At 40.6% G+C, this 25858-nt stretch overlaps 1 protein-coding gene across 1 annotated transcript; it reads left to right on the top strand.

The window, feature by feature from the left end:
- Nucleotides 1–24489, top strand: tnfaip8l3 (tumor necrosis factor, alpha-induced protein 8-like 3). Its single transcript, XM_052063739.1, has 2 exons — nucleotides 1–611; nucleotides 22218–24489. Exons 1-2 carry the CDS (start codon nucleotides 566–568, stop codon nucleotides 22778–22780), a joined length of 609 nt encoding a protein of 202 aa, XP_051919699.1. The 5' UTR covers nucleotides 1–565; the 3' UTR covers nucleotides 22781–24489.
- Nucleotides 24490–25858: the final 1369 nt, after the last annotated feature.

The following is a 25858-nucleotide window of genomic DNA, read 5'->3' on the forward strand; positions in this document are numbered from 1 at the left end:
CTCGAATAAGTCTCTCCCACCGCTCCGCTAAAACACACAAGCAGCGCTCTCACCCAGAGAGAGCGAGCGGAGGAAGAGAGAAAGAGAGAGGGAGGAACAGGCTGCATACAGAAAGAGGTACAGAAAGAATTGGAGTGGACAGCACCGGATGAGAGGAGAAGGAGGAGGAGGAAGAGGTGGGACGAAAAAGAGAGGGGGCGGACTGAGATGTTTGGAGGGGAGGGGAGGGGGGGGGGGGGAAGAGTGGGCATCAGAAAAGTAGATGAGAGGGAGAAGAAAGAAGGAAAGTGAAGGAGTCAGGGGAAGGGAGCACAAGCTGAAAAAAAAAGAACGACCAAAAGGACAGCTCAGCATATTATCCTGAAAGCATTCCTCCCACTGCTGCAGTGACCCAAGGGCTGGGTGGGAAAGGGAAGTTCAGCGGGGAGAAAATAAATTGTGGTTTCCATCTTTTTTACTTATTTGCCTGGAGAGAAGAAAATCAGAAGAGGAGAGGGGAAGAAGGGAGCGTGACAGAAGAGGAATCAGAGCGCTATTGCAACCTCCTTGTGTCCCGCAGGAGAACATGGACTCTGACTCCGGAGAGCAAAGTGATGGGGACCTCTCGCCAGGTACACACCTCTCCTTCATTTCACTTCTTAACCTAACGCTATACGTCGTACTCTTTATTACATTTCATGTATCACACGTACTCTGCAAGTAGCCCGCAACTCATTTGAAGTATCGCACTGACTCTACAGGTGATTTAATGTCTTTCTGGGTAAGTGTTATTGTTCATAACTCTGCAAGTATTGTACATTAATTCAAAGTTACTGTTATGGTATTCAAGATGTTTTTTTTAAATGAAATAACTAATGGATTTTCTTGATGTAATATTAAAACTTGCTCTAATGAGTCCTTGAGTGTCAATATTAAGAAGTAATCATATGAGTATTCTACATTTAATATTGATCCTAAGTCTGATGAGTAGACTGTAGTCAATACACTTGACATAATGTCATCAGTAACTCTAATGGGTATTTCTAGATTTACTATCAGCACTAACTCTATTCTACATTTGAAGTAAAGTACGGTAATTTATCGGTATGCTTGACTTAATATTCAAAATAATGTTAATGGATACTCTAGATTTAATAAATATAATAATGCAACAAAATAAAATGCAATGAAAAATAAGTATAAAGGGTTATCTTATTGGAAGTAACTCTAAAGGATGTTCTTGATTTAATAATAAAGGAACTAAAGGGTACTCTTGATTTAATATTAGGTATAAAAAGTATCTCTCAGGACTATATTTTCATTTCCAGTGCAAGTCTCGTGCAAAGTGCAATCAACTTGTGCGCTACATGGAGTTTTCTTTTATTTAAATTTCTTTTTTTTGGGGGGGGGGGGGGGGGGTTCATAGATATGCGTAGTTAGAACAGGGCGTTGGCGGCACTGTGGGAGTGGACACAGCCGATTTACCTTGGTCAATGAATGCAGCTCCATTCATTCCCTTTCAATTCAGCACAGTCTTTGACATTGATTCGCACAAGTCCATGCAGAAGATCCAAGTGCGCTAAGTACTGTACATTTATAAGGGACTCCTAGCAGACCTCCACGGGCGCATGATGTTGAGTTGGCCAGGCCAATGACAGATCACTGCCATGAAGTGGACACTCGGATGACAGAGTGGCAGTTATCAAGTTATGACAAATATCGACATAGGCCTTTTTAAAATATCTTACAACCGATAAGATACATTGATAATTGCGTAAACATTTTGCAAATCTGAAAAGTTGTTCACCAGAAATATTCTTAATGAGATTTAAACAAAGTTAAGAGCTAAAGTTGGAGTATTTTTATTTGTCACCAATATTTTCCTTTTAATTGAAAATGAATGTCGTGTTGTGTTTCTGTTTAATTACATTTGGTCTTGTTCTCTCATGTGCCCTTTTTGTCTCCACCTGTTCCAGTCATCCGTATCCCTTGTGTTCAACCAATCAACTCCCTCAAACCTTTGTCTCTTGTCCAGGTGTTTCTCATTGTCTCCTCACTTTGCTTGTATTTAGTTCCCTGGGTTCTGTCAGTCTCTGTTGGCTCTGTGTGTCTATTTGTGTGCTCCGGTCATGGGTTGTTTCTCTTAGAGGGTTTTTTTTTCTTCTACTTTATTGGTTTTCAGGACTTTGTTTGTGTACTTCCGTTAGTTGTTCCAGTGTACTCCTGTAAGTATTTTTTGTTAATATACGTTGCTCAGTCCAGTCCACCCTGCTCTACTGACATAGCGGCTCCAAAGATCAGCCTTCTTGACTACTACTAATCAGGACTGGTATCAAACCCAGACATACATTCTACTCTATACATTATGATTTAATCTTTTTTTAAAAAAGCTTATTTTGATTTGTTTTATTATTGTCCACTGGGTGCCATTTTCCATGACATTTCCAAGCACCTGAACTGTTTTCATCAGTTCTGTAATGACTCAAAAAAAAAACTAAACGTATTTACTGTGTGGATCCAGCAAGCCCGGCTGGGTAGTCTGCTGGTGAAAGGCGGCACAGTCGCCGCCAGTTACTGGCGAACTCCAACATTTGTTTGGTCATCAACACATCCGAGTGGGGCGAGGGAGAGTGCGGTGTCCCTGAATGCTTCTCTGACGCATGAAAAGCCATTGGAATATTTATTCCGTGGATTCCCATCTTACCAACAATGTACTAGTACGCTCTCGATCCTCACAAGTAAGACAATTCCGTCCACTAGTCGATTGACCAGGATGCATTAGTCCAGCGGATCTCATTCTTTTGACACCAAGTACCACCCACAAAAATTCCTCCCAAGTTGCATCATGATAACAAACATTATATTACAGTTGCATCCCATAATAGTTTGTTATTCAAAATGAGACTGAGGCTTTGGCCTCTATAACATTTGAACATTAACACTGCACTTAAACACGGCAAAATTCAAATTGTACTTGAATGATAAAAATGTTGCCCCAATGAATGTCAAACATTTCTTTAAGATAAAATACACATTTAGTTTACATAAACGTTCAATACAACTGGGCCGAACAAAAATACACCGTGCTGCCACAATAACATCATATACAATTTGAACATTTAATTCAGTGATTCTTTTAATTACCACTTTAGGGAGTCCACATACCACTATTGGAGCTCCCACCGCAGTTTTAGAATCACTGCATCAGTTAAACAACGGTCTTGCCCACTACTAGTTAGACTTCATGCATAGTAGTTCCACCTTGAGCTGGACATCAAAGATGTATAGAATTCTTCATGGAAAGCCATTTGAACATTATTTAATATTATTGATGACTTCGATTTAGCAATTTCCATACTTGTACATGTGGACCAGAGTAGTTCTATTAGTGTGCTGAATTATCTTACTCGTGAGGACAAAGAGCAAACTAGTACATGAACCTTAAGCTGAATAGCCAGGACATCAAATAAGTGCTTGAATGGCTTCAGCTAGTTGGCAAGCAAAGATTTGTCGTGGCTTCACAAGTCAATTATTTCTCCAGTAGAATGACAGTATCGAAAATGTTATCAATGTTACTCCAAATACAGTTTTTGTTTTCTTTTGTGGGTTTTTTTTTTGGCTTTGTATGTTAATGATGCTCCGTTGAACCCAACCATCTGTTTGTCCATCTGGCACATTGTCTGTCTGTCTTTTGATCTCCTGGCAAAGGTAGCCTGATAAGCGAGCCAGGCGGCAGTGTAAATGTGGCATGGAAACGTCCACGTTTGAAAGCCGACTTTCACATGCAGCCACAGGCTGAGACCATCAACTTAACTTTCTGTTATGTCCAAGACTAGAAATTTTTATGAAACCAGATAAAGTAAAGTCTAGGCGATTTGACTGTCTGGATTATGTAGTGAGAATGAAGGAAAATGAAATTTCTTTAACCAGTAGAGTCTGACTCATACATAAATGCATCCTGCCTTGTGGCTGCACCACACTTTTTATCATTCAGTCTACTGTCAAGGGAAAGAAAAAGTAGCTCGACTGCCTTGTAAAGGTCAACGTTTTTGGATTATGATTTTTAATGAAGTCAAGATGGACTACTATGAAAGTGCCTTTCAGTTCAACAAATAACTTTTTGTCAAATGAGAAATGTGCATATATTATGTATGCTACACTAAAAGAGTAAATATTGATGTTTTGTTTTCAGGTGACCTTTCTGGCTTGAGCAGTTTATGGTTGTTGTTAGTAAGCATATTTCATGATATAACTCACCTCCGCATTCTTCTCAGTGACCCCGTAACGTGCATCGGGGAAGATGTTTGATCCAGGCAGGTCATACAGCCCGTTGCAAAACAAGATCATTTGCGCTCAAGTGTTCGAGTGCCATTTACCGGAACGAGCAAACAGAGCCTCTTTCGGGATGCTGCACATTCCATTTTGGAAGCAGTTTAACATTTTACTGCCATTCGAGAATAAAAAGAGGTTGATGACTGTCTTGAGGAAGGCATATTTCATCAGCCTACCCCACTACATTCTCAGCAGTCCTGTTTCAGGCCACAAAATGAGTCAGAGGTGACCAGCTGTGATTGCCATGGATGCCCAGTGAGATGTTTAAATTGTCAAAACATTTGGGTGCATGGAACTCAACCTGAAAGCAACTTTAGGGTCATTGGATGCTCTGTGCAGTGTAGATGTGATTAAGAGGCTCTTTTGCATGTTTCAGTAAAAAGGACGGAAAGTGAATCAGTTGTTTGCCGACAACTAACATTATCAAACATTTCTTGAGCAGCAGTAGAAGTAGATGCAGTGACACTTTATATGTTCGGGGCAAGCCATAATTTCATTTGCCTGGTGTCACATTAATGTATACAGTATTTCCTTGTACTTTTGTAGTGCTTGTATATTTAAATGATTGCTAGCCTTTCCAGGAGCTGCAGGTGGAAATTTAAAATGGTTGTGTTGTTATTTCAATGACTCAATCCGTTATTTTGTGTTCACTTGTTACGCCTTCCCTCACAATATTCCTCCTTGGTGGCGAAAATGATTCTTATAACAACATTGCTGGTGTGCTGGCGGACAGTGAGTCAGCTCACAGCCTATTTTGGCTACAGAATCTGGATGATTCACTCACCCAGAAATCAATCTGCCATCTACCGATGTTATGTCCATGCATCTTTGTCGACTTCAACATCGCATTGGAAGTCAGACTTGCTCAGAAACTGTTTGGTAGTTTAGTGTCGTGTCATGTTGTGGAGTGTAGTCCAGTCATGACATAGGGGCATGAGGGCTGCTTCTTTTGGGTTGTATTATAAACAAAGAAACCAAAGCTGTTGCTTGATGTCACAATACAAATGTAATCCTCAGCCAGGATACTCTTGTATCTACGGTATTCACAATCGGCCAAAGTCACAAATAAAATCAAACTGCATTACGCGTCCCATAGTGTTGTCGTGACATGTTTTACATATGAGAGACTATGGAATGTTAAGAATGTCGGAGGTCAGTTCAATGCACTTGTAGAATAAATCTCTTCTAGTTTTTTTCGTTAAGTATTTTTTGGGGGGGGTTTTTTTGCAAGTGCTTCTAGTGAAGTGCTCGATCTTAATGAAAATCGTATCATTTCATTAGTAGTATGAGTAGCACGCAGTTGTCAACAAGTTCAGTTTTACCTCACTAAACATGTTTTTATCCTACGAGTATGCCACAGTTGTAGTACTAGTGTGGACAAAAGACTTGCGAGTCCATACACCTTGAGCTTGACAGCAGCAATATCAAATAAGTGCTCAAATGACTTTATTATTGTCCTACTACTATGCCTGAATTGTCCTACTCCTAAGAAAGCGCATATTAATCCCTTCTCCTGTATAAATGAAATCAAAGAAATGCTCAAACAGCTTTACCCTTGAAATCCATATTAAGGTCCATGGACTAGTATACTATTTGTCCTCACTACTAAGACAATTCATCAGCCGAGTAAAACAACACATGCTGTTCGTGTTATTAATGCAGCACAGTAGCTTAGGTGAGGGTTTAATTGCATACTTGTAGCTCAAAAGTGGCACGAGCAGTGGAAAAACCATTACGAGTAAGACAGTTGTTTTACTAATGTGTCTGAATCATTCTGCTTTGGACTAGTGAGCTAAACTGTCTTATTGGTAGGACAAAGAACATACTAGCACATGGACATGAGGCTGGATGTGGAGTTTCAGGAATAAATATTCAAAAGACTTTCCATAAGAGAGACAGTGTGTTGATTTTGCATGCATCCCCCAGTTCTTTAATCTCATTCGCAGATGGAGAGTGCTTACTGCGCCCCTGCACATGACATACACCCACATCCCAGACTCCAAGAGGTGCTTCTGGAAAATTCTAACATAAACGCTATTAGAAAAAAAAAAGCATAGCCAAAAGTGGAAAAGGCAACTCGGAAGATTACCCCCCCCCCCCCCCCCCCCCCGTGTTGTTGCAAAAGGCAGACTTTCAGACTTCCAGGTGTTATAAGCATCATGCCACACGTATTCTATGGGACGTTCAGAGAGGAATTTGGTTTCTAAAACATGTACTTAAACGGCAGAGGTACTCTCGCCGGGCCTTGGAGAAGTCTGTGGTTTGATCGGTGACACAAAGCATACAGTGACTTCCTATTGGACTATTAGTTTGATGATCAGTTCTGGTTTTAAAATGGGTGGCATAAAGTATCGGTAGGTCGTGATTGTGGTGAATAGCAGATATAAGAAACGAGGTGGCGTGAAGGACAACTCCACATTATCCCCCACCCCTGTAGAGAGAGAGAGAGAGCGAGACAAGCACACCCACACACACACTCACACACACACACACCTAACTCTGGCACAACACAACTCATTGTGATCATAAAGTGTGAAACGGAAAATACGGAGGCATTACCTTGGAATTACCTCATATAATGTTATTCTCAGTGTTCAGCATCAACAACAACTTTGATGAATCACCTTGTAGCTATAAATTCAAAAAACATATTTTTCTTTTAAATAACATACACTTGTTTAACCAAACAAAAACAGGATGAACTCGTGTTACCTTAAAATTCTTGCATTCAAGATCATTTCCAGAGAAACAGGAGAAATCCCTTGTTTTGTTTCACTATTACCATTGACACTAACAAGCTTCATTAAGAGAATGTTCTCTTTTTTTCCCCCCACTTCTGCTTCTTTGTCAAAAAATACTTCATGCTGCTCATGCCCTACAAGTTGAAGTTTACTGTGAAACAACGAGAAATGTGTATTTAAAACGAACTACATTACGTGGACTTCTAATATTCGCCAGTTTAATGCACACAATACAAACACCATAGACACGAATGACATTGATAGTCGTGGTGTTATAACTCTTTGAAGCAACAGCTACTTCAACACAAAGGATGGAGCAGCACATGCAGACAGACAATATTACAATGCCCAGAGGCATATATCATGAATGGCGAAAAATCTGCACGCAACCGACGCCCACCCAAAAAGGTTTATAATTCTCTATAGATGTCTCATGATGGCGGCAAATCACTTTTTCTGTACAAGGCTATGACCTAACTTAATGAAGCTCCTTTCCTCACTTCAACATAGTTGCTTGACACAAAAATGCCACCCCAGCAATATTTTAGACTAAATATTGCTCAACAAAGTTTCCATAAAAAAACCTGAACCAGTTGCCAGCCAATCACAGGGCACATAGAGACAAACAACCAACCGCGCTCACACTCCAACCTAGGAGCAATTTAGAGTGTTCAATCAACCTGCCTTGCATGTTTTTGGAATGTGGGAGGAAACTGGACTACCCGCAGAAAACCCACGCAGGCCCAGGGAGAACATGCAAACTCCACACACGGAGGCCGGAGCCGGGATTGAACCCACGACCTCTACACTGTGAGGTCAACACACTATGTTTCCCCTTTCTAAATTCTAGATCGAAGTCAATCATGAGAGAAGGCTCTCTTGGCTGCTTATGAATTTTAACAACATAGTAGTGAGCAGGTAGAAAATTTCGACAACAGCTTCAACTTGCCAAATAGTGATCCCAGACATTTTGTTGAGCTGTTTATTACATCATTAGCAACCCATTATAAATCATTTAAAACTGCTTTATTGTAAAGTGTTCCTTTCTCAATTACAGATCATTTCCACCATTGCTATCCAATATGGCCTGTGGGAAGCAAAAGGAAAACCAGAAATATCTGTGTGGTTTGACATTTTAATGAGAATAAGGAAAGGGAGGCTCAAATGTGACAGTTTTTCTCCAAGTCTTGGATGAGAGTGAATACATGTGGAGGATTGGATTTATGCTGTCAGCGGAGAGGGTTAAGTTTCCAGGAGAAATGGATTCCCTCTGAGGCTGGAACAACTTTTCAAGTGCGTGTGTGTGTGTGTGTGAGAGAGAGAGAGAGAGGGAGCGAGAGAGAGAGAGAGAGAGAGAGAGGACGTAAACCACAGTTATTTCCTTGTCATTAGTTAGCTACGATGCTTGGGCCCGCAGCCATGAGGAGAGCAGCACTTGGGCTTTGCACTCAGTGCTATCAGGCTGTCAAGGCCACAGTGAAACACCTCAATTAAAAGCTTTTGATTAAAGTGACCCAGAACGTTGACACCCAAACTCCTCTGTCCTTTGCTTCCAATTGTTTTCAACATCCACTTTCAAATCTCTCCAGCTCATTTTTTGAAGAAACCTTATGAGCCCGTCCTGCTGTATTCACCTCTCATAGGATGCTTTTATTACAGTTGTGGCTTCCTAAGGTGTATAATCAGTAAAAGACATGTGGTCTGTGCTAATGCTTTATGGCTAGTCGTTTGAGCATTTATTCCATATCCTTGATAAGATTTGCACGTTTTATGTTAGCATAAAGCCTGCAGACTTTCATGAAGGTAAACGATATGGTTAGGTTGAACATTTTGGTGGAGCATGTTTAATTCTCTTTTTGATGTGTTTGATGTGTATTACTGTAAATTAACTGGGAGTTGTCAAATTAACGGTTTGAAGAAAGTAGACTGAGCCTCTAAATTGTAGAACCATGCAACCAGCAAGAGTCTCAGTTGTTTTTGTTCACTAAAAGTAATGTTATGGGAGAGTCTCTCATGCCTTGAGAGAAAATGACTGAGAACTGTGTTATATGTGCTATGAAATACTAATGATGATGAAATACTAATGAGTTTAAAATGTTTTTAAAGAATGTGGGGGATAGAACAATGAAAACCCAAATCTTTATAACGTGGTTTAGCGAATGTATATCACAGATTTTCAAATACCACAGGTGGGTCATGAATGCATCCATTGGGTTAAAAGGGGTTTATTGTTCAATTAAATTCCCTCTTAACACCCCTTATTGTGACTTATCCTTCTCTTACGATTGCAGTTGGAAAAATACAACAAAAAAATTCTCTGGAAAAATACAAAACTAGATCTGGAATTGATCCTTAGATGCTTGCTATCTGTTGAGGGCTGCTAGCAAGATATGTCGACATCTTGCATGACGTTGGTTCTTGATATGTGATTCAGTTCCGAACAGTACAACTCCAGAGACATTATATTTTAAAGGTTCCACTATTCATATTTTCTTTTTGGTATTTGATGTCAGTTAATTCTTACGAAGCACTTGCCCACATACCATTGGATGAGTTCTTATGATGCTGAGCGGTCTGTGTTCTGCTGAATATGCACCACCGCTCTCTCAATCTGTCCATAATCGCTCAGGTTATTTTTATTCGTAATGGCTGTTGAATATAAAAAATCCAAGTGGTACAAGCTCAGTGGATTCAACATGTGAGAAGAACAGATGTGCCCGATGGTGGTTACTAATTGTAACGTCGAAGCCACAAAGTGACAGCACGACATCGGATTTAGCCCAGGGTCAGATTTCTTTGCGCATGAGACTGAAAGGCATTTTGAATTTAAGCTGAGAAAAAAATGGATATTCTATTATAACACAAAACTATGTAAAATAAATTATACATAAATATACCGTAATTAAATGGCAAATTAATTGTGGGATAAGGATTAATGAAGTCAGAAAAAGAATCAAAAGAGAACCAGAAGCTGTTCCATCTAGATCCTGGTCCTCTTTGGAGCTTTCACACAGGCCCACTTGGATGTAAACTGAGTCCAAACAGGTTAACAAGTAAACAGGCCAACTGGAGGCCAGAGTTATGGGGAAGGTTGGCATTGTCTGGATGATTGTGCTTGTGAGTAGTGAAAGCCTTTGCAGCGCCGTGTGGGTCTCTTTTAAAGCACTGCTACGCCATGCTGTGACTTGGCGAGGGCCAATGACAGAAGCGGCTCAACCGGGGCCGGAAAAACATTTACTTCCTTGACATTCGGCTCAGTGAAATGGAGTCGGAGAGGAAGAGATTGGCAAAATAAAAGAGTCAGATGCGGTGATGCTAGACGAGAAAAGATAGTGAGTGAGAAAGTAGATCTGATGCAAAAAGGACTTTGACAGGAGCTCCAGTGTTGGTCACTTTTCTTATACCACCTTTCTGTCCATAAGTGAATGGTTTAAAATGAAACGTACATTTATTGTAAATCAGATTCGTTTCACACAAAGTCCAAAATAAGAAAAGAAAGATTATCGGCCTTTTCGTTCATTTAAAGAAGACACATGAGTCACATCTCTATAAAGTTTTGAACTCAATATGGGCAACATGAGAATTTGACACATAATGGCAGCAATACACGAGTCCTTCATTAAACATTCGAAATTGACTTGTCGACTGACTTTTTTTTTTTTTTTTGCTTAAATTTGCACTGAGACGACATCATCAAAACAATATTTACACGGACCTACAAAACAGCATTTGCACCAATAGTCCATCCTCTTGGTATTAATTATTTATATTCGGAGTAGTATGAGGACTAGTAAAATTGTTTTCAACATTTTTCAGTGTGTATGTGATCCTTGAGGACTTGCAATGGAGACAATCGCAGGGTAATAAATCTCAAGGTCAAGTTTTTAAAGGTTCTGAAATCTTGTCATGCACTATGGAAAAAGACATAAAATGAACCCGTCTTTATCGTTAGGGGTGTTTGCGAAAATCCATAAATATCGTGAAACCGTATACCGGTAATTGCTTTTCCATACAGTTTTACCTCCCACACTTGAAACTAGGTTTGAGGTTCCAAAGCAGAGTTTAAACTAGGGCGAGGGTCCAACGTGGGTTTTAAAATACAGTTTGGAAGTCAAAGGAGTGTTTGTTTGGCTTTCCAAGTAGGGTTTCAAAGTTGGGTTTTAAACTCGTGTTAAATTCCAAAGTCTTTTTTTTTTTTTTTTTTTACACCAGGGTTAAGGTTTCAAAGTGGGCATTTAAGCTAGGCTCCAAAGTGGGGTTTTAAACCCCAGACAGGTGTTTCCAATCGAAACCTTCAATGAAATGCAAAGTTTCAAGACATTAAACATTGTACAGTATATATTTAAGCACCGAAATGTTTAACAGAGTGTGCTTAATACTACCATATGATGTGAATTGGGCGGCACGGTGGACGACTGGTTAGCACGTCCGCCTCTCTACGAAAACACTATGATGTCTAATTAAATCCTCATATATCCATCCATCCATCTGTCTTTAGGGGAGATGTTCACTGTATTTTGTTCCTGTGTATTAGTCCGGTGTATTGCTATGCGTCAGTGATGTGAATTTGGCAGAGCAGAGTGGTAGAGAAAAGCTCCCACACTGACGGGAAAGAAGCAGAAAAAGCCTGCGGCCAGTTTCCCATGCCCGACTAACCAGCTGAGTGGGCCTGGCTCTGTGCGAACCAAACAGTAGCAGTCCAGGGCTGGTTGAAAAATTAATCTTATAGCAGATAGAGGTCAAAGGGCAGCAAACCCACAAGGTCCGCTCTCTGATAAGACAGGATGTCTTGAGTAGCATTTGTTATCCCCAGAGGACTGGATTGGGTTTTGTTGTCCTTCATTGGGCGCAGTGGCTCTGATGGGAGCCGAGGTGGAGGTCGCTGATGTCTCTTTCTTCCATTTTCCTCGTGACAGGCAATCAAGCCAACGGTGCATTAATCAGTCGCATCTCCTGCCACTTCCTGTTCTGGTCTCAATTCTTCAGGGACATAGCCATTAAAAGGCAGTCACGCAGATGAGGGACAAACTATCAAACAAGCCTCAAGGCGTTTTGTAATCGCGTCTCTTTCTGACTGAAAAAGGCTTTTACTGGAAGTGGTTTGCGAGGAGTTTAAGACTGGAAGTTTTACCGTGCTAATAATCATAAACTATGTGTCTAAAGTAACTTGTTTTAAAATTTGCCAGTAATAAAAAATATCGTAATGCTATGAAATGACTTTTCCTGAAGTGGCCTTCAGTACACAAAAATTAAAATATTTTATGTTGTTCTTTTGCATAAATGCCGGAAAGCTTGTGTACACCAGTACCAGGTATTTTCAATAAGAATCACGATATTTCATTATTGGGCAAAAACTAATTTCTGACAGAGAATCAAACGAATCATACAAATGATTAAGTGTACATTATGAGTTTGCTGTTTGTGCCGAGCCACATCCATTCAAAAAAGTCTTGGTGTGAACACCAGCTGATTGCACCCAAATCCCAACATTCATTTCTGAAGCTATTTTTTTCTTTCAAATAAGCAGAATAGCTTCGCTATATATAGGCTGGAAGGCGACTTTTTTATATATATATAAAAAAGTCGCCTTCCGGTTTCTACCACACTAAAAAATCCACATCCACCAGAGTGAACGACTTTTAACTCATGCTAATGAAAACCATTAGAGCAATTAAAAGGGAATTATTCATTAACCCCGCAGCCCTGATTGTCCCGTCCATCCTGCGTAGTTGTTAGTGCTGAGGTGAATGACCTCCTTCAGACCACAACGCGTTGGAAAAGGTTCAACGAGGCGTGACATGAACAAGACATCTTACTTATCCCCTTTCTCCATGGAGCCCATCGCTTTCTCAATAACCAGGACTTTTTTTTCTTGTTCTTCATATTTACAGATGGAGTAAAGCAGGCCTTGCGTGTTTGAGTCATTATGTGAGAGTGGCATTTAAAAATAGGCAAGTGCATTTTTACAGGACAGATTGAGAGGAGGAGAGACCTGGAATGATGAAAATAAAATAAACAAATACTCATCCAATTGCACCAGTCAAGCTGTGGTGGGCTATCCTCAGCAGGCTTGTTAAGCAAGAAGGTCATGAAAATGTTATTTTCCAGTTGCGGCCCAGAGAAATATAAAAGAGAGTCGGAATGTAAAGATAAGGCCAGAGGAAAAACTGTGAAATGCAAACTGCCAGGCAAGTTTGGTTGAAGTGAATTTTCCCTGACATTTTGTTAGTATTGCTGCGAGGTTGTGTCCCCGAGGGAGGAGACACTTATCAACTTGGAGCAGATCCAGTCATTTCTGTCCACAGAACAAGCAGACATCAACTGACAGATTCACAGGAATGGATCTGTCTGCAATCACATGCTTTTTCACACCAACGGCCAAATATTCGGTCAACTAAATCGTATTGGATCCAAAGCAAGAACTGTGTCAACTATCCGGGCTTTCCCAAAGATAATTCAACCCTAACCAGCGGGAAGCAGTACAGCGAACTCCGGAAAAAACTATTTGATGGATCATCAGCACAAAATGCCTTTTTAACTTTTCATCGAGCTCATACATCAGGTTTTTAAGATATTTTCGTTTTAAAATTTGACCGAGAAAAGCACGCACTTGGTTTGGTCCACCCTGCTTTAATTCATACATTTTATTAAATATATTACTGTACTACATATTATTATTATTATTATGAAAAAGTGATGTGCTGGAGAAAAACGAGGGCGGGTTTGGAATTAGGGCAAAGAATTAATCAATACATTTTGGGGATCTTCAGTTAATAAATGTTGTAAAAAATTGTTCAATGTTATTTATAGTGCAGCAGATTGCGTTGAAGTAATGAAGATGAAGTATATTGAATGTAAAATTTATTGTAACACCGCTGACTTTGGACATGGGCACTGTGGTTCAAAGGTAAGACCCACGTAAGCCGCACGATGGTTCCGAGCCATTTCTAGTCCTTTAAAAAGGGATGTTGCATGAGAAAACTGTACCAAACGTCTCATGGAGTGACTTGCTGTGGCGACCCCTGGCCGAGGAAATTTGTTCGTGCTTCTTAAAAAATGTTGGTAATAAAAATTTTAACCACAGCTATACTGATAACCTGGTAACTACTTTTTTGGTAGCTTTAACTCATTTGTATGAGTAGTTCTTAGCCCTTGTTGATCCAAATCTTGACCTTACCTTTTGGGGTCAAATCCTCAATCCATTGTGCTGGGTATATATATATATATAGAGAGAGAGAGAGAGAGAGATTTTTTTTTTAAAGCCCAGCATTCGTTCAGTCCTCCTTTGGACCCAGCGCTTAGCCATTTCACCCAATTTGGGTTATTTTTAACCCAACAGTTTTAAGAGCACAGGTGCACCTTGTAGTCGTCAAACCGCTCATCTCGGTTCCATGGTATTGATATAGCACGGTGCCTCGAGTTTCATTCAAACCTCTTAAACTGCATATTTGGCTTGCTCCCAAAGCACCACGAAGCATAACAGTGATTACCATACATGGAACATTCTCAATCACTGTGACATTTCAAAAGATTCAATGAAGGCTTTAACGGGCTATTCACATCTGAGGAATATTGACTGCAAAGGTAGATTTAAAAAAAGTGTACATTTCTGAGATGCTACCATCATTGCTTGCCAACAACACACCTACCCTTTAGCATCTCGGCTCTTTGACCGTTTGTACTGATAATATTTAGAGCAGGACAAAAAGGTCCTCATACTGCACATAGACGTGCGGTCATGGTTACTGTGGGGTTTTGTGCCCTGCAGAAAAACAACGCATGCACCTGCGGGGTGTCATCCAATGCTGAACATCTGCATGTTGTCACGAGCAACGCCTGTGTGGTGGTGTGTGAGTGTGAGATATCTGATCCAGACACGAGAAGCACCACAAAAACATTCTGCCGTGTTTTAGGGCTCAGCAACCACAACAAATTTCTGTAATATTTTGTGCATTAAATTGGCTGTTTTTGTCCCTGGCTGAATTCAAATGTAGTGATTCACTATTGTTAATTGTTACTATGTGATTTAACAAGGGAAGGGGTGGTGGGGGGGGGGGGGGTCAATTACTTTTTCTTATAGGGTAGTTTTGAATTTGTTTTGGTGCCTTAATAAATTAAATTGGAATGCAGAAAGTGCGTTTGCGTTGTCTTCGTGTGATATTTAAATTGGTTTGTGGAACTGGAACCTTTGTGTGTGTGATGCAAAGAACACAGAAATTAGAAAGGTGGCAAATACTCTCTCACAGCACTGTAAGTTTAGCGTGGGCTGTTCGTGAAAGTCACTGAGAATCATATGCATGTATAGTAAATGCGCACTTCTGCTGCATTTTTTCAAAAAGAAATCATCTGTGAGCAATTTATTTTTAAGGGTTTCGTAGATGTTTTGGGGCTCATAGTTTGTGGTATATGTCGAGTAGAACCATGAAAATATGCAATTCCCCTAAAATGTAGGCGGCTTACTGTACATCTAAAGGCAGAATGTTGTTTTAAATGCACATTTTTATCCTGTGTTTTAAGCTCTTGTAAAGTGTCTTTGAGTGTGATGAAAAGCGCTATCAAATAAAATGTATTATTATTATTATTATTATTTCTCTTCTGCAGTCAGTTCTGACGTTGCATTCTTTTCAATCACATCTCACACAATCGCCGCATCGCGCCATAAAATCAAAGAAATACGATGCTGGGCAGCAGCAGTGCAGGGGAGGTCCACTCACTAAGATATGTGTTCGGATACAGCATGTCTTGTTAAAATGTTAACTGTTGATGAAGTGTTATGCTTTAGGCTAACATTTAGTTTCCTCTACATGTATTTCCTGTAACTAATCTTTGCCAGACTCAAAGGGAATAACTAAATCCAGATGTACTTGATAGAGGGTGACATATAATTTTTAATTTTTATTTTTCCAGCAGCTTTGGCTGCTGTCCATGTTCCACACTGTATGTATATTTTGATGTAATGCAGTAGAAAGTGTGGACTCAGCACTCGAGAAACATCAGGCGGAACAAAGAGGGACTGTGTAGTCAACGGCCAATGCCACACTACACTAATCCTGAAATGAAAAATGAACTTTCAAAAGACTCTTATGTAACCACTTTGATGGCCCATGACACATGGCTTCTATGGTTGGATGGTCCTCTGTGGAGAGCTCTTCTTCCACAAGCACATACTGTATGAAACACTTCATTTTGCACATGATGGGCCGCATTCACCAAAAGAAGAAAGTATGCATTTCAAATTGGACGTGTCGGAAAAATTCCAGAGTCGGCGTGACAGAAGACATACTGTACGGTAGTGCTAATTTGTTCCGTGATGCGCATATTTCGCTCTGCAGTCTGTCCCACTGACGAAGACATGTTTATTTATTAATTGTTATGAGAACATCCTTCTCCATCCAACACTCTGACTCACACTTCATCTTTCTCCATGTTGTTTTCGGTCTAGCAACTCTTTAAAAAGCACCTGGTGGCTTTATACTTTTTCTTCACAATGGTTGTTTGTCAGTGGTGGGAAATACCGTAATAAGTACAAATACTTTGTCACTGCACATTAGTAGATGTTTCAGGTACCGTATATATACCGGTACTTAAAAGTCAGGTGCAAAGTTAATTTGTCTAGAGATCTTTTGAGTCATTCTTACGGCTAAATATATTTCAAGCATACTATCATTAGGTTTTGTGTTTTTTTTAAACACAACTCACCCAGGTTTATCGTTATGCCCATAGCAATGCACTTATCAACAAAAATGCTTCTGTTTGGCATTCTCGGCGAGTGACGTCATTCACAGGGCACCAACCCACTATGACGTGTACTCACAGTGCTAGCGGGAATACATGGACCAAGTAGGTAATCCCATCATGTGCAATTTACAGCACGGCACAGCATCAAATAGCAAACAAAATACGAGGCTAATAATGGCAGCCATTATAGTTTGCCGTTCTTCCAATCCCGTTAGCCAATCTGTGTGTTGACTGATGAATGTCTCTAAAATGATCTAACTTCCAAACCTTGTGTTGGCGATTCTAGTTTTACTGATGTGGTTTGTTAGATGAACCAAAACTTTGGACAGTCTGTCTTTTACGTATTCCTTCCTCCTGGCTGGCCACCATCATGTCAAAATATTTCTAAACAGTGTGTGTGAGTCTGCAACTTTAGTTTATGTGGAAAAACAAGCATTGCAAAGCTCTGCAGCAGAATTTTGGTCCAACTTTTTTTGTAGATTATTAGTTAATATAAGTGAGGCAGCTTTGTTAATACAGCACATTTCATACACAAGGCAGAGGTCCCCCCACGCAAGTGTCGAATAGATATTATGTATAAGTGATTTATATATCACATAAGTGATAAGAAGTGGGTTTTTTTTATTTTATTTTCCTTGACCACCTAACTAGATTTTTTTCATTACACGATCTGCAGGTCTACTTAAGTACAGAGTTTGACTACTTTTTTAATTTCTGATGTTTGCACTTGGTTTTTGAACTCTCCTGACAGATTTCTCTCAACAGTGATTCATTTAAGTTGGTAGCGCATGCATTCTTCGTGGTTTGTAAAGCTGTTGCTTCCATCACTGTGCTTTCACAAATCGTTCCAATTTGCTTTAGGAATATCAGAGGCTCACAACAACAAAGAGCAACAGGAAATGACAGTGATAAAGCGCCTGTTGATGAAAAGCACAGATCGGCCTAATGCAGACCACACTGTTCTATCCTTACTTGGCTACTGCATGAGATATCATGTGTACCATGACATCCATGTTGTGAAATCTAAATGTATTTCAATTGCAACTTTTGCGCTGGTTTTTGCTATGGGCAAAGTGGGTGGGCGCCCAGGGTGCAGTCTATCAGGGGGCACACGAGCACCCTGGGAAAAAAAAGAAAAACGATTTCTGTATGCCGCCACTCATTTCCTCAAGTTGGTGCAGTAAATGCCCCCTTACACATCAACTTGCTTTTGAGTGGGCAAGCCATCCAGTATAAGCTGTGCCTGTGTCTGTATTTCCATTTATTCACAACATAAATGCAATATAGAAAATAGACACCCGTGGTATAAAGTGTGACTTTATTTTTAACAACTAATTAATCACTGTATGGACAAATTATACTAATGAATGTATGCGTAGCATTAATATTTATTTTTTAAATTCTGTTGTTTGTTTGACAACTTCAAACAAACCTCCCTACTGTTGAGTGTCTTTTGAGGTCTCACTTGGCCTCCCATGATGCCATACAAAAGAGCGCAAAGAGGGCACATGCTGTCATTTGTAACTTGAAATGATTGCAGACAGACATGAGCTTTTTTGTTGCTAAATGTCATTCTGGGCTAATTACCGTATATGTGCATGAAATGTCATTTTGCTTTAAACTAACTCACGAAATGCCACTGATCAGCAGTTGTGGCAAAGCTTTGGGCCTCTTGTGAATTCGCACCCACACACAAAAACATGTTCAGATGATGTGCTCCAATGGTTCTCAGTATTTTTTTTTATTTTTTATTTTTTTACACTAAGTACCGCCTAATTAAATACTTAGATCTCCAAGTACCACCACAATGAAACAACATTAAAATGGTGTTCCACTTCTAAGTCCCATGATGCATTTGGGGGAAAAATGTTTTGGAACAATTAGCATTTTATTGGGTATTTTTATGTCTTCTTTTCTTTAAAATACATATTTTTTTCTGTGGTTTTTGCCCCCTCCCCAAAAGTCAGAGTTTGTTCCCCTTCCCTGCGGCATTCCTCAAGGGTCAAAATTAGGTCCCATTCTTTTCACACACTACAAGCACTAAAAGATTTCAACCACAAATTTGTATGCAGATGACTCATAGATTTTTTTTCGTTTTAATTCTTAAAGGAGCCATGAGAACAATTCATTGTGTGATTGCTTGACTTCAATGAATGTCTCAAAATGTGCTTTAGTTGAATGTGCCAATAAATGATGGATTGTGTCCCCCGACAGCTTAGCTCCAAAATTTACCACCTATTTAAGATGTCTTTATTGGACTTGGTGTAAATAAAATTGTCTGGAAAACAAAACATGAAAAGGCCTTGGAGTCCCTTCCCTTGCCCACAAAGCTCAGAGCTACTTCTTTAGTGGACATAAACACATTGCCTGCTTTTTTTCTGTATTTTGTATATCTCTGTACTATATGTATGTCGATTATTGAACTGTGTGTCCCCTTGGTGAAAAGTACTTCATAAATACGTTTTTTTTTAAACTAATTTGTTTGCCCATGTGTCTCAACACTTTTGTCCAAAGAGTGTAGCAACAACTCCAACTTGATTTTAAAATGTTTCTATCGTGACCAAACTATTGCTGCCATGCTAGCACTTCCCCAACTGTTATATAGTACTAGCTGGTTCGCCGCCCTCCGGGCGGCTCATCAGCTAGTTCCTGCGGAAGGCTGGTAAGGTGGGCCTTCGGCCCACAAAAGTGTTGTTGCTTGGTTCAACTTTTTGTTCATCTTCATTGCTTATCGCGAAAATAAAGAGATGTTTAGCTCTACTAAATAACTAACAATTTCATTGCAATGCTTGTGGGTAGACAACATTTTTTCGCCAAGATGCCCGCGCGATCGTAGTGAGCCACTGCCTGAGCGGCGCAGTGGCGGCGCGCAGTGGCGGCGCGCAGCGGCGCGGTGAAGTAGGTACGTTTTGAAAAGGGACAGACGGAAGGACAGACCGCGTGCGGGACGACGCGCAATATATATATAGATAGTATATAGTATACAATACTTTTGTCACAGTGCGACATCTACTCGAGCATAAAATAAAAATAAACCTTTCATTAGCCAGCTCCTCACATGTTCGACATCACTGTTCTTGACAACATTGGCTAAGTATAGTTACTGCCACGCATTCACAGCTGTGAAGCATGTGGGAAGGGAGTGTGCAGAGGCTTTGTTATCTCTCTGCAGCTGTTTGATGTTCTCCACAGTAGATAGTAATCATTCCTCCCTCAGTCAGCCCACCGCATTGCAGCCAACTCCAAGAAGGCCGCCGCCCTGTTTGAGAATGCGCTCGCACCGCACTTCTGTACTGCACATCTGTTCAGCTCCACGCTACGCGTTGACTTATTTCTATAGTTGTGTCAAGATTTAAGTACTGTAGTTTGTTCACAAATCTATACATTGGATGGATAGATTGATAATCCCAGTTAATATACGGGTACACATTTTTTGATTATTTCTTTTTACTTTTGTACTTACACTGCCCTCCATTAGTCTCTAATATATTTTTTTCTAAATAGTCTATCACCTAAATTCAAATGCATTTATTCAATGAGAAAAAAATACCATATTTACATCAGGGCGGCCCGGTGTCCAGTGGTTACCGTGTCTTCCTCACAGTGCAGAGGTCATAGGTTCAATTCCGGCTCCGGCTTTCTAGTGTGGAGTTTGCATGTTCTCCCCAGGCCTGTGTGGGTTTTCTCCAGGGACTCCGGTTTCCTGTCACATTCCAAAACATGCGTGGCAGGTTAATGGACCAAATTAAATTGTCCCTAGGTCTGAGTGAGAGCCTGGATGGTTGTTCGTATGTATGTCCTGCAATTGGCTGGCAGCCAGTTCAGGGCGTCCCCCGGCTACTGCCCGGACACAGCTGGGATAGGCCCCAGCGACCCTTGTGAGGATAAAGCGGATCGGAAAATGGATGGATGGATGGTGGGATGGATATTTTACATCAATTCATGTGTGCCACAGTTATTAGCACCAATGATGCTAATACTTTGTACAACCCCCTTTTGCTGACAAAAGTATTTTCCTGTATGTTTCACAAGATGGGAAGAACCTTTGCCTTGTTGTCTTTGCATAATCTCTTTCAATCATCCAGCGACCTGGGTCTTCTCCTTTGCACTCTCCGCTTTTGCCTTTCACAAGGTTTTAATGGGTTAAGGCCTATGGGGACTGAGCTTGGCATGAGAGGAACTTGTTCTGTGTCTGAAGAACCATTTCTACAGTTTTCAGTATGATGCAATGCTTCTGTAATAAAAATGGATTTGATTTTGAAACTTTTAACACATCTTAGCTAGTGGTGCCAATAATTGAGGTCACTGATGGTACATTTTAAGTGTTTGTACTTTTTACTTTAAATTAAAAACGCTGTACCGTGAAAATAAATGACTTGTAAATGTGACACACCGCAGAGAAGAGCGTTGTTAACATGCCTGCCAAATTTGAATGATTAAAAGAATCAGCGGGTATATAAAATGTGGCTTCATTAAGTCTCTCTGCTCTCAAATGCTTTGGGCGAGTTTGCCCAATGTTCTGAAACCACATCCCACTCGATTGTCAATTAAATACCACAACTCAGACTTGGGAAAAATGGATGCTACTTTGTCTTGCATCTTTCTTATGCCTCCACATAGTAGTAAATGCATGTTTGAGAAAACATAACGGTATCCCTTTATAAACGGGGTGCAAAAGTAGGTACATAGTATTGGTAGGTATATAGTTATAGAAAAGAGAAAACGTATACGCCACTTATTGTGTTTACAATACAAAATAATACAAATATATTAATCATTACCTGCACGATAATCGACTGGTTAGCACGTCTACCTCACAGTGTAGGGGTCAAAGGGTTTGATTCCGACTCCGGCCTCCCTGTGTGGAGTTTGCACGTTCTCCCCTTGCCTATGTGGGTTTTCTCCGGGTATTTTGGTTTCTCCCAAATTCCAAAGGCAGGTTAATAGAACACTCTAAATTCTCCCAAGGTGTGAGTGTGAGCGCGGATGGTTGTTCGTCTATGTCTACCCTTCGGTTGGCTGGCAACGGGTTCATGGTGTCCTCCGCCTCCTGCCCGAAGACAGCTGGGATCGGCTCCAGCATGCCCTTGTACGGATAGAGTGGATCAGGAACTTTAAATAAACAAAACTAAAATGTGATGACAATCTTCAGGATTTTAACTTTTTCTTGTCAACTTCTAATGCGAGCCACGTTTCTGTTGTTTTATTTGAACATGCGGTGAGCAAATGAAAAACTTGCCGCATACCACAAATGGCACCCAAGACGGATTTTGGACACCTCTGCTCTATAAGGTCTTTAAGTACAGGAGTTGTGGAGCGCTTTTGCCACCTTTGTGTGCTGTTTGCATCAAAAGCACAGCTGTAAAACCTAGCAACTTTATTTTTGACCAGCCTTCTCATTTCTTGCCGTTTCTTCTCCCTCCCCAGGACATGAGGGCTTCAACTCGCGCTCCTTGGCTCTACAGGCGCAGAAGAAGATCCTGAGCAAAATGGCGACCATGGTGGTGGCCAACATGCTCACGGACGACACCAGCAGTGAAATCTTGGATGAGCTCTACAAGACCAGTCGAGAGTTCACCAAGAGCAAGAAGGAGGCCCACAAGATCATCAAGGATGTTATCAAGATCGCGCTGAAGATTGGCATCCTGTACCGCAACCACCAGTTCAGCCCCGACGAGCTGGACACGGTGGAGCGCTTCAAGAAAAAGTTGAACCAGGCGGCCATGACGGCGGTGTCCTTCTACGAGGTGGAGTACACCTTTGACCGGAATATTCTTTCCGAGCTCCTGCTGGAGTGCCGGGACCTGCTTCACATGCTGGTCGAGCAGCACCTGACGGCTCGCTCGCACGCTCGCATCAACCACGTTTTCAACCATTTTGCCCACGGCGAGTTCCTGGCCGAGCTGTACGGGGACGGAGACGAGTATAGACTGTCTCTGAGGAAGATCTGCAACGGCATCAACAAACTGCTGGACGAGGGGACGCTTTAACCTTTCACCTGTATTATTTCACTTCGCCGCATCCGACCGCTTCCTGTTCACCTTCTTCGGACTGCTTGCGTCACTTCCTCCTTACTTTTCTGTCAACTTCCTGTTTCCTGCATCCGTTTCCATGGAGCTAGTTATAACATCCTGCAGCTGTGGCTCACTGAGGATTGTTTCATTCAGACCGTGTGTCCCCATGTGCACCCTCGGACAATGTGTGTTATGTATGCATTCACGGGAAGCCGTATGAGCATTCATTCCATCTCCTTGATATACAGCTAAAGGTCCATGTACTTGTATGCCCTTTGCTCTCACTTCTAAGACAACTCTGTGCACGAGCAGAATGATTGTGCCCGACTAGTAGATTTTCTAGTGCTAATTTTGGCCTCCTAGTACAGCCTAAGACTGGATATCATGGATTTACAGAAAGGTGTTTGAGCATTTACAGTGGACCCGAAAAATCTGTGTGTAATTGAAATGTACTGGGAAAGAAAGAACCCCCTCCCCTAAAATTTTCCCAAAAGTACTCCGATAAACACTACTGATAAACAACATGTGTTTTCCACTAAAAATGGGGAGGAATGTATGAAACACTGATATTCCAAAATATTGTGGGAGTTGGGGGAGGAGAGATCTGCAAATACGTGAATGTGTGGCAAAACGGTGTGCTACTAGTACTAAGAGTGACATCGTAAAATTGTACTACAGTAGCTCTATGCTCTATGGAAAAAATGAGCATTTCTTCCATATCCTTGGTTCCCATCTTAAGGTCCATATACTACTTTGCTATTTATTCTCACTAGTAAGACAGTTCATTGCATTAGTAGAACGACTATGTCTTACCAGTAAGATTTTTCCCCACTCCTAGTGCCACTGTCATCCTACTAGTACCGTACGAAATTGCACCCTTCTATCAAATTACAGTACTGTGCTGCACAAGTCACACTAGTCGGCTCCACTAGGAGGCACGCATGCTTTGTTTTAAAGTGAGGACAGAGACTGCACTGATATGGACCCACAAACACTTTATAGAAACCTGTTTGAGCGTTTAATCAATGTTCTTAATATCCATTTTAAGCTCGATCTGCTGATCCCATCTTAGGGCAATTCAATACAGTAGTAGAACCACTGTGTTGTTCTACTCCTAGTAGGACAACTTCATGTTACTAATGAGGAAAAACTGTGCAATAGTTGACACCTATGTGATACTACTACCACTAGTCGCGAGATAAAATTCTACCAGTTGACACCCAGCACATCACTTAGTAGTACTAGCAGCATGGAGATGTCAGCTAGTGCTGAGTAACATTCAGTTGTCTGACTACTATGTTCGAGTTCTGGAACTTGGGCACATTAGTGAATAGCAGTAGTTGAAAAACATCACTATCAAATCAATCGTTTTACTAGTGCTCCCTAGTCATTCCACTCATGTGCTGAATTTCCTTGGACCTAAAGCTGGATAGGAAAGGTGTTGAATAAATGATCTGAGGCTTTTCATTTGCATTTCTGTGTGCAAAAAAAATGCAACAATGGCCCCCCCAAAAAAATTAAAGGTGTATTTGAAAGATTATGGTAATCACTCCTGTGCATGTGTGTGTGTGTGTGTGTGTGGTCATATGGCTTCGCATAAATCATCTGTACATAAAACCAATGACAAGTCAAATTTCTCCAGAGTGTGTCACTTGTCTTTTATTAAAAATGTCCTGTCAATGTCATCTTGTTATTCCATCTGACAACAATAGCACAAAAATTGTCTCTTCTTGGTGTTTACTGTCAACATTGATGTTTTTAGGCAGCATATCAGGGGGAAAAAAACAATTTTCATGCCTGCTATGGTCAAATACGCTTCTAACATTAGCCACTCTTTTGCACAACACAAGCTTCAATAACTCCGCTTTTCTGCCTTTTTTTATTCATTCATTCATTTTCCGAACTGCTTTTATCCTCACTAGGGTCGCTGAAATTCCATCCAAGACAGGAATTATATGGATGGATTGAATCGGGGAAAATAAACCACAAATTGCACACGAGGCCACAAGTTTCCTGTTGGCTTCATAAAGATGCACGCGAGCCATGACTTTGCCGACATGCGTTTTGAAATATCATCATACAAACCATTTCTGGTTCCCGGGATGTCCTGTAGTGCTTCATGTCAGCATTGTCCCTCTCATTCTTTTATGCTAAAAGATGCAAACATCAAAATTTGCTTTGTGGTTATTCTTAATTTAAGAAATAGTTAAAAGATTGAAAAAAAAAAGACTTATTAAAAAAACACTTTTTAGCTCAACTTGTACACTTTCCTGTGAGTCAAACTTAGACCACCAAGATACAAAACCACACGAGAAGAGTGATTCCAAAATGTGGAACTTGGGCTCTGGTGCTATGCAAAAGAATCACTGACTACATACAGTTCTGTTTAGTTTCACTTTTAATTTCAATACATTCGCATTTATTCTTGAAGAAGTGTTTTTAAAAAAAATTGGCAACATTCCTATTTAACTTTTATATGCTAAGCATTTTGATTGAATAGTAACTTAAGGGCGGGCCAAGTGGTTAGTCAAGTCAAGTCAGCATTTATTGTCAAATCTGCTCTATGTGGGACATACAGCACAGATGAAATTACTTTCCTCTCTCAACCACAGTGCAAACATGTAGTGCACACACAGATAAAATTTCAGTTAAAATTACAAAGAGTTAAAAAGACAAATATATAAATATGTTAAATTAAAATAAATAAATAATACTTATAAATAATAATAATTAGCTCGTTAATTTCACTGCGCACGGGTGCAGGGTTCTATTCCGCTCCGGCCTCCCTGTTTGGAGTTTGCATGTTCTGCCCGTGCTTGCGTGGGTTTTCTCCGGTTTCCTCCCACCTTCCAAAAACATGCATTAACAGGCAGGGTAATGAAACACTCAAGATCAGGGGCGGGCAACACACCTGATTCAAATGAACAGGTTCAATATCAGGCTTCAGCAGAGCTTGCTGATGATCTGATCATTTGAATCAGGTGTGTTGCAACAGGGACTGGAATTGCCCACCATTGCTTTAAATTGTCTTTATATGCGATTGTGAGCGTGAAT

This window comes from Hippocampus zosterae, chromosome 4, assembly GCF_025434085.1.
Source record: "Hippocampus zosterae strain Florida chromosome 4, ASM2543408v3, whole genome shotgun sequence".
NCBI lineage: Eukaryota > Metazoa > Chordata > Actinopteri > Syngnathiformes > Syngnathidae > Hippocampus > Hippocampus zosterae.